This window comes from Salvelinus sp. IW2-2015, linkage group LG5 (assembly GCF_002910315.2).
Source record: "Salvelinus sp. IW2-2015 linkage group LG5, ASM291031v2, whole genome shotgun sequence".
Taxonomy (NCBI): Eukaryota; Metazoa; Chordata; class Actinopteri; order Salmoniformes; family Salmonidae; genus Salvelinus; species Salvelinus sp. IW2-2015.
This window is the reverse complement of record NC_036844.1, coordinates 29,888,595-29,901,891: the sequence shown is the minus strand read 5'-3', so window position 1 is coordinate 29,901,891 and position 13,297 is coordinate 29,888,595. Positions and strand designations below refer to the sequence as shown.

Sequence of the window (13,297 nt, the reverse complement as noted above, 5' to 3'; positions counted from 1 at the left end):
ACAGATGAAATGGGTTGGCTATCAGTACCTTTGGTGTATTGTATTTTTTAAATATCCCGACAAGTGTTTTTTTATGTACAGTTTGCAACCCTTTACAAGTTGTATGGGTTTACCTCACGTGTCCTTCTATAGGCTACAATTTTGCACATAAAAGCATAAATAAAACATCTGTATATAAATATAATAGGTTCAGAGGTTTAAAATCATATTTGCCAATTTGTCTGGTAAATGTATCTAGTTATGCGTAAAWGGGAACTTAAAACACCCAACCGTTGTTGCAGCCGAGGGACGCTTTTGTTGCACAGCTGCATTATTAGTACTTCCACCAAATATGGCGGTGTATTAGCGAAGTTGCGCCCTTGTTACACCAGTGCAAATATTTCATTTTAATTTATGAATAATAAAGGATCTAATAAGGTAATGTGTTTGCCTCATTTTGTGCTGTAATTGTTGTTGTCAGTAAAGTTATTTTGCACAGGCAGGTGACGGCTAACTTCCGTCACCTAACTAGCATAGCCGGCTAACGTTATGGRTGGTAGCTAACGTTATCTGTTTGTAACAAGTGCGCCAGGGTTTGCTCTTATTTTTCCATCGCATGTAACTAACTAYTAAGTTAATTTAATGTTATTATTTAATTTAACTTTGTTTCCGTGTATGTTTAGAAGATGGCCTCAAATAACGGAGAAAGTGCTGGTGTGAGGACCAGTGTGGCATCACAGTTTTTCAATGAAGACGAGGACACGGCTATTGTCGATATGACCACCAGTGAAAAGGTATCCCCGAACAACCCTTGGAATGATTTGGTCCATATTTGAATAAAATCGCGTCAAATTATCTATGTTTGACAGTTCCAACATATGTACCTGATTGTCTGTTCTKAACTTACAGGTTGTTGATCTCCTGAACCAAGCAGCTCTTATTGCTACAGACAGCAAACTCACYGTTCTCAAACAGGTTTGTGATCAGCTCTCTGGCAGGCCAGTATAAGGCCATCAGTAATAAGCTCCTTCAAGAGATCAGATAGGAATGTTAGGACGGCTATACATTATACCCTTTTCTTCAGACCTGTAATATATATGGGGCGGCAGGTAGTCTAGTGGTTAGAGCATTGGGCCAGTAACGGAAAGGTTGCTGGATTGAATCCCTGAGCTGACAAMGTAAAAATCTGTCATTCTGCCCCTGAACAAGGCAGTTAACCCACTGTTTGCCAGTAGGCCATCATTGTAAATAAGAATGTTCTTAACTGACTTGCCTAGATAAATAAAGGCACATTTATTTTAATTTTTTTAATATATATAATATTTACAAGTGTCTTTTCATCATTCAGGTCCAGGAACTGATCATCAACAAGGACCCCTCTTTACTTGACAATTTCTTAGATGTAAGTATGTAGTTATAACTGTATATTGGTTACCACTAGATGAGGAACGCTCAGCTCCATTCTCTTGTATCAAGGGCAGAGTTGAGTTTTGATAACTGGTTGCACAATTTGCTAGGAACAACATTGAGTCACCATCAGTCGATACTTGTAGAAATGTCAATTCTGAAAATGCTTACCTGTACCTATGTTTGTCTTGTATAACTTTTATCGAATACCACTGACTTTTTCCTAATTTGTGTTGCTCAACTGGAGACGTAGTGGCCTTGACGTCATGTAAGCTGAGATTCAGTTGGCACGTGCACTCYCGCTGAGTTGTGCAACACATGAGAAAAAAGTCATTGGTTGTATTCAATAAGTTTTAATTAAAAGTAGGAATTTCAGCACCCTGCGAAAGGACTGCGGAGAAACATAGGTACAGGTAAGCTTTTTCAGAATTGTCATTTTTACAAGTATTGACTGATGGTGACACAATGTTGTTGCTAGCAAACCGTGCAACCAACTCCGCCTCGATATAATATAACAAAGTTGAGCGTTCCTCAGCTAGGTTAACACCAGTTGTAAAAGCACTTTTATAAACTGGGTGGTTTGAGCTCTGAATACTGATTTTGCTGAAAGCCGTGGTATATCAGACCGTATWACCAGTTTATAATAGCAATAAGGCACCTCTGGGGTTTGTGGTATATGGCCAATATACCATGGCTAAGGGCTATATCCAGGCACTCTGCGTGGGTCGTGAATAAGAACAGCCCATAGCTATGGTATATTGGCCATATACCACACCCCGTCAGGCCTTATTGTTTAAGTGTAAAATGCGCTCTCTCTCTCTCTCATTGTCACCCTTTGTCTGTAGGAGATCATAGCCTTTCAGACAGATAAGTCAATGGAAGTAAGAAAGTTTGTCATTGGCTTCATTGAGGAAGCATGGTAAGTGTTCATCAGTCTCACACACACATATATAGAACAGTTGTTAGAATATCAAGTTTACGAAAGTCATGTATGTTGATATTTTTAACTTGGGGTGTTTTTGTCTTAACAGTAAGAGGGACAACGAGCTCCTGCTTAAACTGATTGCCAACCTGAACATGCTGCTGAAGGACGACAGTGTCAATGTGGTGAAGAAGGCTATCCTCACACTCACTCAGCTCTACAAAGTGGCGCTGCAGGTACACACTTTCATGAATCAATGCCTTCTCATTGTTATCCCATTCAACCCATATTATGTACCCATGTGTGTTGCTGTGTGCTGTACTGAGGCTTGTTTGTTTTCTATGCCAGTGGTTTGTGCGTTCCAAGACCATGTCAGACATGCAGGAAGCATGCTGGGACATGGTGACTCAGATGAAGGAGGAAGTTCTGGCTATGCTGGAAGTTGACAATGATGGAGTCCGCACTCATGCTATCAAGTTCACAGAGTCTCTCATCATCACTCTTTCACCGAGGACGTCAGACTCTGACACTCCCAAGCGCCAAGAGGGAGACATCAGCCTGGATAAAATCTCCAAAGACCATGCCTATATCCGCTACGGTGAGAGGAGATGATTTTCTTTACTGTGACATTTTAAAGCTTTACATACATACATTTTCAGTTGAGTTTTCCCTAATGTGTTGTGCACATTAGGTACTTCTGGGTGGTTTGAGCCCTGAATGCTGATTGGCTGACAGSCGTGGTATATTTAAGCAATAAGGCCCGAGTGTTGTGGTATATGGCCAATATACCACGGCTAAGGGCTGCTGTTATCCACAACGCATTGCTATTATAAACTATTTATCAACGTAATTAGAGCAGTAAAAATAACTTTTGTCATACCTGTGGTATATGGTCTGATATACCACGGCTTTCAGCCAATCATTCAGGGCTCAAACCACCCAATTTATAACAGACCGTATGGCAAAACATTTATTTTTACTGCTCTAATTATGTTGGTAACCAGTTTATAATAGCAATAACGCACCTTGGGGGTTTGTGGTATATGGCCAATATATCACGGCTAAGAACTGTATCCAGGTACTCCGCGTTGCGTCGTGCATAAGAACATCACATACCGTGATATATTGGCCATATACCACACCCCCTCGTGCTTTATTGCTTAAATGTAGCATTGCTGTCTCTACATGTCTTGATGCACCTTACACAATGTCTGCAATATCTTCCTAAGATACCCTGTGTGGGGAGGGCAAGTCTGCGCTGGAGCAGCTTCTGAAGTTCATGGTCCACCCTGCTATCTCCAGCATCAACCTGACCACAGCCCTGGGTTCCCTGGCCACACTGGCCCGACAGAGGCCTATGTTTATGTCTGAAGTGGTCCAGGCTTATGAGACTCTGCATGGTCAGTATGGTACTACAGTGAGATTAAACACAAGATCACAAGCTTATGTGTATGATACCTGAAGCATTTTTATTTTTTTTATCAATGCCCTAGAAATTGATCTTGGTCTCCTATTTTGAGTACAGAATCTGATTTTGAATAAGTGGTGAACTGGCTGGAGGTGAAGTTCAGTTTAATTTAAATCATATTTCACTTGTTTTTGTAGCCAACCTACCCCCAACGCTGGCCAAGTCTCAGGTGAGCAGTGTACGCAAGAATCTGAAGTTACACCTGATGGCAGTGCTCAAGCACCCCTGCAGCCTGGAGTTCCAGGGCCAAATCAGCACTCTGCTCCTAGACCTGGGGATGTCCCAGAATGAAATAACCCGCAACACGCCAGCCCCACGTGAACCGCGCAAAAGGCCCCGCCATGAGCCATACACAGAGGGCAAAAAGCTCAAGATTGGTTAGTTGTAAAGATATTGCACCAGTTACCATTCAGACTGATACCTTTTTTAGAAGTACCTAGTTGACTCCCACACCCCATAAATCCAGAATCAACCTGTGGTTCCATATGCTAGATCTGTAATCTAATGTTGTCTTACTTTCAGAGCCCGCTCTTATAGAAGATGATGAAGATAAAGAAGAGCCAGCCCCCCCTTCCATCTCCAAGCCCTCCTCTGTGCCAGTAGCCCAGTCAGCCATCGACCTCACTGCAGAGTTCTTGCGCCCCCTGCTCTCCCCAGAGAACGTGGCCAATCTGGTAAACTGCTGTGGTAGAATGTGATTTATTCATTTTTGACACCTGGAGGATGTGAGGGCCATTCTCATGTTTGTGTTCCTCTTCCACATACAGGTTCTAATCAGCATGGTGTACTTGCCTGATGTCATGCCAGCATCCTTCCAGGCCACATACACACCAGTGGAGTCTGCAGGAACAGATGCCCAAATCAAACACTTGGCCAGAATGATGGCCACTCAGATGACAGCAGCTGGAGTTGGACCAGGTTAGAGAGAGGGGGGGGGAAGGAACTAGGACAAGGAAATAAAGATAGCAAAATGACTGAGCACAATGGGCCACCCAATTCACAGATTTCAAAGATGGAAATGTTGATTTTCATTTCTGAAAATCTGTTCTCCAAATTCTTAATTCTAATTAGATCTGTTTCAAACCTTCTCCAATCTATCCCTTAGGACTGGAGCAGTGCAAAGCACGAGATGAGAAAGCTGGAAAGGAGGAGGGCATGGATGAAGGCATAGGGGAGTCCTCCAAAGACCTGCTCATCAAGCGTAAAGTACCAGTTATGGGCCAAGCCATCTCTGTGGTTGGAGGAGGCTATGGAGATAAGAGCCAAACTGAAACGGGGGAAGCCCCCCAGGTCAAGAGGCTGCCTGAGCCCATCCTCCCCTCCACACAGATCAAGTGAGTCTGAAGCAGTACAACTATCACACATAAAAGCAAACCTGGTACCCTACAACCACCCTGCRATTTAACCATTCTGACTGTTTCATTTGTGTCTTTTATTTGATTTGATTTTTTTTTAGAACACCTGGTGCAAGTGGGAAGAGGAAAGTGTTCAGATTAGCTGATGTGATCCAGCCTTTGACAGACACCCAGCTTGAAAAGTTGACCAACATGGCTGTCAAGCGCATCCTGCACTCAGAAAAAGCTATAGCACAGAGTGGGATGGSCCATGTGAGTGTTTCAAAACATTCTTCCTCTCTAGTAGAGAAATAAAAGAAGGCATCAATTTCCATAGTAACTAACATCTATAGGAAGAGACAAACATCTTATTTGAGTCTATGATGTAGCCATATGTCAAATTTGATTGGTCTCGTACACATTTTGTGGATGTTATCGTGGGTGTATCAAAATGCTTATGTTCCTAGCTCCAACCGTGCAGTAATATCTAACAATACACGCAAATCCCCCAAATTAAAATGAAGAAATCTATAAATATTATAACGCATGGTCAGTATGGTACGACAGTGAGATTAAACACAAGATCACATACTTATGTGTATGATACCCGAAGCAAGGTTTTTTTGATCAARGCCCCAGAAAATGATCTTGGTCTCCTATTTTGAGTACAGAATCTGATTTTGAATAAGTGGTGAACTGGCTYGAGGTGAAGTTCAGTTTAATTAGTTGTACTGCTTCAAATGAAGAAATCTAGAAATATTAGAACGAGTGATGTCTGAGTCCGGAATATAAATATATATGTACTCTTCCTGGCAGGTGCGCGTGAAGCTGCTGTCCAGACTTGTGACTCAGTTTGAGGGGATGATGAAGGATGATGTGCTGGAGTTCATTCTGGAGGACATTAGGACCAGGAGCGACCTGGCCTTCTCTCTTCTCTACCAGGAGTACAACACATACCTCAGTCAYCAGCCCACTGGCTTGTTGGACAGCTACGACCACTGCCTCTTCACTCTACTGTCCGGCCTGCAGGAAAAGCCKGAGCAGAGGGATGGGTGAGGACAGTTACGTTGTTCTTCTGTGGACACCAGCTAAAGGGCTCCGCAGTCAAATAGCAATTATCTAATCCACTTTCCTATCCATTTCTATCCCATCTCCTAGGCTTTTCACAAAGATTGTGCTGGAGGCTCCGTTAATTACAGAATCTGCTTTGGAAGTAATACGACGGTACTGTGAAGATGAGGTAATGACATTCGATTGTCTTTAAACTTGAGCAAAAAATMTAAATGACGTACCGGCTTTGTCATCATGACACTAGTGATTTTCTTTCTGGTTGAATGTTTCAGTCGCGGGTGTACCTCGGCATGACTACTCTAAAAGAGCTGATTATAAAACGTCCCTCAAGGCAGTTCCAGTACCTCCACGTGCTTCTGGATCTCAGCTCACATGAAAAGGAGAAGGTAACATAGTAAAATGAACWAAACTGAGTCTCTGTTGCTGCTGGCTTGTGTTTTTCTTTAGTTAACTGTTTTCTGTCCAGGTGCGCTCCAATGCCCTGTCCTTCATAAAGCGGATGTATGAGAAAGACCAGCTGAGGGACTATATTGAGAAGTTTGCACTGAACTACATGCAGCTTCTCGTACACCCTAATCCTCCGTCGTTACTTTTTGGGGCTGACAAGGATACAGGTTTGATTTCCAGTTTAACTTTTATACACACACGACAATGTCTCTCTCTTCCCCACTGACCTACCCATGTCTGTTTGTCCCTCTCACTCCCACAGAGGTGGCCTCCCCCTGGACAGAGGACACAGTGAGGCAGTGTCTGTACCTCTACCTGTCCCTTCTGCCTCTCAACCACCGCCTGGTTCATGAGCTGGCCTCTGTCTACACTGAAGCCATTGCTGACATCAAGCGCAGTGTGCTTCGAGTGATAGAGCAGCCAGTAAGCCCCTTCTTCTTACCCACTCTCTTTAGTTTTGTCTAATTCCTTACACTCTCCCTGCACCAGTCTCCCTGGTCCTCTCTGCTGTTTGGCTTGCTTGTCCACCAGTGTGTGTTCGTGAGTTTTCTCCCTGCCCAATAGATCCGTGGAATGGGAATGAAGTCTCCACAGCTTCTGCTGTTGGTTGAAAACTGTCCTAAAGGAGCAGAGACTCTGGTCACTCGCTGCCTGCACATTCTCACTGATAAAGGTAAAGTGTATTTCACTCCACTGCCCAGCTTATTCGCAGATGGTCTGTGTGCTTGGCAAAAGGGAGATGAGATGGGATTGTCAGCTTCTACATGGATTCTTGTCTTTCCTTAGTGCCTCCGTCACCAGAGTTGGTGGAGAGAGTGAGGGACCTGTATCACAAACGAGTGCCCGACGTTCGTTTCCTAATTCCTGTCATCAACGGCCTGGAAAAGGTAAGTTCCTCAAAGAAACAATGGTGTCATTCACAAAGTGCTACAATAGGGAGATAACTGTGACATTAAAACAACAGGATCAGTGTTACATTGGTCAAATCAAATTTTATTGGTCACTTGTGCCGAATACAACACGTGTGGACTTTGCAGTGAAATCCCTATTTACAAGCCTGTTACAACAATGCAGAATTAAAAAGTAAGACAAGTATTTGCTAAATAAAAAAGGAAACCGTAACACTGGAAACAATAACAAAGCTATATACAAGGAGTACCAGTACCGAGTCAATGTACAGGGGTACGAGATTGAGGTAACACAGAATGTACATATGGGTAGGGGTAAAAGTGACTAGGCAATCAGGATATATCATAAACAGAGTTCTCCCTGATTCTGCTGTGTTTCTGTGTACAGAAAGAGGTGACCCAGGCTCTTCCTAAGCTTATCAAGCTCAACCCCATTGTGGTGAAGGAAGTCTTCAACCGTCTCCTGGGCACCCAGCATAGTAAGATCCCGTCACATCTTCCAGTGATTGCTGTCCACACTTGTATGTCACAAGTGTGAATGACGTGGAATAACGCTGTCATCTCTCGTTACTAGGCGAGGGTAGTTCCTCAATGTCTCCTCTCACCCCTGGCGAGCTTCTAATTTCTTTACACAATGTTGACTCAACAAAGTGTGACATGAAGTCCATCATAAAAGGTAAGTTGTCTTCTACCTGAGAACCATTCAGTTTTGTTTTCTCTGGTACACTATTACACATTGTCATCAGTGATATTTTTCTGTTGGAACATTTCTGAGCTGATCAAAGTGTATTATTTGTGTGTCCATGTCTGCAGCCACCAACCTGTGTTTTGGGGAGAAGAATGTGTACACGTCAGAGGTCCTGGCTGTGGTAATGCAGCAGCTGATGGAGCAGAGTCCTCTCCCCATTCTGCTGATGAGAACAGTTATCCAGTCCCTCAGCATGTACCCCCGCCTGGGAGGCTTCGTTATGAACATCCTGTCCCGACTCATTGTCAAGCAGGTCAGTAAACGAGGAGGTTTTCTCCTACACTGAGCATTAGATTAAGCCAACATTTAGACGCAGACTTGATTTGACGGCTTTGCTGTTTAAGAACACAGGATGCCGGTAACCTGCTATATGTTATACACTACCGTTCAAAAGTCTGGGGTGACTTCAGAATTTCCTTGTTTTTGCAAGAAAAGCAAAAATAATTGTCCATTAAAATAACATCAAATTGATCAGCATTTGTTGGTTCGATTACAGGCTCAAAATGGACAGAAACAAATAATTTTCTTCTTAAACTCTTCAGTCTATTCTTGTTCTGAGAAGGACAAGTACATTAGAGTATCTAGTTTGAGAAACAGACGCCTCACAAGTCCTCAACTGGCAGCTTCATTAAATAGTACCCGCAAAACACCAGTCTCAACGTCAACAGTGAAGAGGCGACTCCGGGATGCTGGCCTTCTAGGTAGAGTTCCTCAGTCCAGTGTCTGTGTTCTTTTGCCCATCTAAATCTTTTATTTTTATTGGCCAGTCTGAGATATGGCTTTTTCTTTGCAACTCTTCCTAGAAGGCCAGCATCCCGGAGTCGCCTCTTCACTGTTGACGTTGTGTTTTGTGGATAAAGCTGCCAGTTGAGGACTTGTGAGGCGTCTGTTTCTCAAACTAGACACTCTAATGTACTTGTCCTTTTGCTCAGTTGTGCACCGGGGCCTCCCACTCTTTCTATTCTGGTTTGATCCAGTTTGCGATGTTCTGTGGAGGGAGTAGTACACAGTGTTGTATGAGATCTTCAGTTTCTTGGCAATTTCTCGCATGGAATAGCCTTCATTTCTCAGACCAAGAATAGACTGATGAGTTTCAGAAGAAAGATTTTTGTTTCTGGCCATTTTGAGCCTGTAATCAAACCCACAAATGCTGATGCTCCAGATACTCAACTAGTCTAAAGAAAGACAGTTTTATTGCTTCTTTAATCAGGYAAAAAAAAACGTTTTCAGCTGTGCTAACATAATTGCAAAAGGGTTTTCTAATGATCAATTAGTCTTTTAAAAGGATAAACTTGGATTAGCTAACACAACATGCCATTGGAACACAGGAGTGATGGTTGCTGATAATGGGCCTCTGGATGCCTATGTAGATATTCCATTAAAAATCAGCCGTTTCCAGCTACAATAGTCATTTACAACATTAACAATGTCTACACTGTATTTCTGATCAATTTTATGTTATTTTAATGGACAAAAAATGTGCTTTTCTTTCAAAAACAAGGACATTTCTAAGTGACCCCAAACTTTTATTTACTACCATTCAAAAGTTTGGGGTCACTTAGAAATGTCCTTGTTTTTGAAAGAAAAGCATATTTTTTGTCCATTAAAATAACATCAAATTGGGTCAGAAATACAGTGTAGACATTGTTAATGTTGTAAATGACTGCTATATATTTTGATTAACACTGTTTTGGTTACTACATGATTCCACATGTGTGATTTCATAGTTTTGATGTCTTCACTATTATTCTACCATGTAGAAAATAATAAAAATAAAGAAAACCCCTTGAATGAGTAGGTGTGTCCAAACTTTTGACTGGTACTGTATATACATATGTGTGTCCCTGTTTGTTGTGCAGGTGTGGAAGTATCCTAAGGTGTGGGAGGGCTTTGTGAAGTGCTGCCAGAGGACCAAGCCGCAGTCCTACAGCGTGCTGTTGCAGCTCCCACCAGCTCAACTTACCAGTGTGTTTGAGCGCTGCCCGGAGATGAGGGAACCTCTTCTACAGCATGTCCACTCTTTCACCCCCCACCAGGTAGCTAGCTAACGTTATCTCTTTATTTTAGTGGGAGACATTTTAAGCTCATACCAATGAAATGCACCAGTGTAAGAAAGTCTCTCTATTGTTTATCAAACTGATCCAGCTCCCTGTTTATTAGTCTCTCATAACAAAACCTTCCCTGGTTGTTGTTACAGCAAGCCCACATTCCCGCCTCCATCATGACAGTCCTGGAGGCCAACAGCAAGCAGCCAGAACCAGAGGCCATGCAGCCTGTAGTATTGGAGAGACAGGTAATGGGCACAGAAACAACAGATGGCTATGTGTCTGTCACTAACGATTGTCATGTCTAAACTCTTAATTATGTCTTTTACTTTTTTATTTGATTATTCTTCTTTCACTACATACAGGTTGAGACACCTGTTGCAACCATCGCACCCAATGTAACCTTCGCACCTGTTGCAACCTTCGCACCTGTTGCAACCCCTCCAGTACGGGCAGAACCTATTCCAGTACCACTGAGAGATCCAGAGCCAGCAGTCCAGCAGCATCTGCCAAATAAAAAAGAAGAAGAGGAACCCATGGAGGAAGGAGAGACGGCCCCCGCTAGTCAAGAGGAAACTGCAGACACCACTTTGCAGGTAAGTCGAGACTATTGTCATCCTTTTGTCGCCGTTACAGCAGTTGGTTGTATATATGTGGAAAGTTTTGAAAAGGTGTAGATTTACACAACTGGTGTCTTGCAACTGACAACCAGCAGAATAATCTACAGTCACTGAGCTTCCCCTCAAAATAACACTTATAAAAGCCATGCTGAAATATTATTACATATAGATAGGTAGTGTGTGTATATACACTGCTCAAAAAAATAAAGGGAACACTTAAACAACACAATGTAACTCCAAGTCAATCACACTTCTGTGAAATCAAACTGTCCACTTAGGAAGCAACACTGATTGACAATAAATTTCACATGCTGTTGTGCAAATGGAATAGACAACAGGTGGAAATTATAGGCAATTAGCAAGACACCCCCAATAAAGGAGTGGTTCTGCAGGTGGTGACCACAGACCACTTCTCAGTTCCTATGCTGCCTTGGCTGATGTTTGGTCACTTTTGAATGCTGCCGGTGCTTTCACTAGCAGCATACAGAGTCTACAACCCACACAAGTGGCCAGGTTAGTGCAACTCTCCAGATGGACATCAATGCGAGCTGTGGCAAAAGGTTTGCTGTCCAGTCTAGTGTCCAGAGCAAGGCACTACCAGGAGACAGGCCAGACACTCAGAGTAGAGTGACTGTAGGAGGGTAACAACCAGCACAGGACCGCTACCTCCGCCTTTGTGCAAGGAGGATCAGGAGGAGCACTGCCAGAGCCCTGCAAAATGACCTCCAGCAGCCACAATATGCAGTGTCTGCTCAAACGGTCAGAAACAGACTCCATGAGGGTGGTATGATGCCCGACGTCACAGGGGGGGTGTGTGCTTACAGCCCAACACCGGCAGGACGTGTTGGCATTGCCGAGAACACCAAGATTTGGCAAATTCGCAACTGGCGCCCTGTGCTCTTCACAGATGAAAGCAGGTTCACACTGAGCACGTGACAGACGTGACAGAGTCTGGAGACGCCGTGGAGAACGTTCTGCTGCCTGCAACTACCTTCAGCATGACCGGTTTGCGTGGGTCAGCGGTGTGGGGTGGCATTTCTTTGGGGGGCCGCACAGCCCTCCATGTGCTCGCCAGAGGTAGCCTGACTGCCATTAGGTACCGAGATGAGATCCTCAGACCCCTTGTGAGACCATATGCTGGTGCGGTTGGCCCTGGGTTCCTCCTAATGCAAGACAATGCTAGACCTCATGTGGCTGGAGTGTGTCAGCAGTTCCTGCAAGAGGAAGGCATTGATGCTATGGACTGGCCCGCCCGTTCCCCAGACCTGAATCCAAATGAGCACATCTGGGACATCATGTCTCGCTCCATCCACCAAAGCCACGTTGCCGCACAGACTGTCCAGGAGTTGGCGGATGCTTTAGAAAATGTCTGGGAGGAGATCCCTCAGGAGACCATCCTCATCAGGAGCATGCCCAGGCGTTGTAGGGAGGTCATACAGGCACGTGGAGGCCACACACACTACTGAGCCTCATTTTGACCTGTTTTTAAGGACATTACATCAAAGTTGGATCAGCCTGTAGTGTGGTTTTCCACTTTAATTTTGAGTGTGACTCCAAATCCAGACCTCCATGGGTTGATAAATTTGATTTCCATTGATAATTTTTGTGTGATTTTGTTGTCAGCACATTCAACTATGTAAAGAAAAAAGTATTTAATAAGAATATTTCATTCATTCAGATCTAGGATGTGTTATTTTAGTGTTCCCTTTATTTTTTTGAGCAGTGTATTATAACTCTAATCAATTATATTTTGTACCAGGTGGATTTGCCAGTAGTGGAAGAAAACCCCACTCCGGATCCTATAGAGACAGTGGAGGACCCAATGGAGGAGGCACCTACTGAACCTTCAGATGTCACTGACCAATTAAAAGATGTCACCGAAGACAGTACCGCAGAACCTGAGACTGGCACAGGAGATGCAGAATGATGTTCCATCTAAGTAGAAGTCATAAAGTAGAATATAATGAACCGAGTGTGAACTGTTGCGAAATTGTTTTGACTTCACCTCTGTATTTGTACTGGCTCTTACCTGTATGAACCTCTTGAAAATACAAATTCTTGGTCATCCAAAAATATCTATGTTATGTGTCCTTAGTTTTGTATTTGTCGAAATTGCGAAATGCACTGCGGAACTCTAGTCAGGAAAAATATTTACTACAATTTATTTTACTTTTGAAAGTCCTTAATAGAAAATGTATTTGTCATGAAAATAAAACAGATTTGTTTATTTGTTCCATGTCTTTTTATTGTGCCCTAATTAATTATACAAACTATGTATAGCATATGTGTACTGATCAACTCTCTGTCAAAGGTGGTCAATGAATTCAACCTTTATTTCATGCTTCGAT

At 43.2% G+C, this 13,297-nt stretch overlaps 1 protein-coding gene across 2 annotated transcripts; it reads left to right on the top strand.

Moving 5' to 3' along the window:
- Nucleotides 1-302: 302 nt before the first annotated feature.
- sympk (symplekin) lies at nucleotides 303-13,181 on the top strand. 2 transcript variants are annotated; one of them, XM_023988070.2, is made up of 27 exons: nucleotides 303-417; nucleotides 666-773; nucleotides 889-954; nucleotides 1,328-1,381; nucleotides 2,232-2,305; nucleotides 2,418-2,544; nucleotides 2,657-2,906; nucleotides 3,538-3,708; nucleotides 3,914-4,153; nucleotides 4,299-4,450; nucleotides 4,544-4,694; nucleotides 4,882-5,110; nucleotides 5,233-5,383; nucleotides 5,927-6,162; nucleotides 6,269-6,350; nucleotides 6,454-6,567; nucleotides 6,648-6,795; nucleotides 6,891-7,051; nucleotides 7,193-7,301; nucleotides 7,415-7,515; nucleotides 7,925-8,015; nucleotides 8,111-8,212; nucleotides 8,350-8,537; nucleotides 10,144-10,320; nucleotides 10,482-10,577; nucleotides 10,695-10,925; nucleotides 12,709-13,181. In XM_023988070.2, exons 1-27 carry the CDS (start codon nucleotides 394-396, stop codon nucleotides 12,874-12,876), a joined length of 3,801 nt encoding a protein of 1,266 aa, XP_023843838.1. In that variant the 5' UTR covers nucleotides 303-393; the 3' UTR covers nucleotides 12,877-13,181. The 2 variants fall into 2 exon arrangements, with proteins under 2 accessions (XP_023843838.1, XP_023843837.1); XM_023988069.2 differs by having other exon boundaries at nucleotides 663-773.
- Nucleotides 13,182-13,297: the final 116 nt, after the last annotated feature.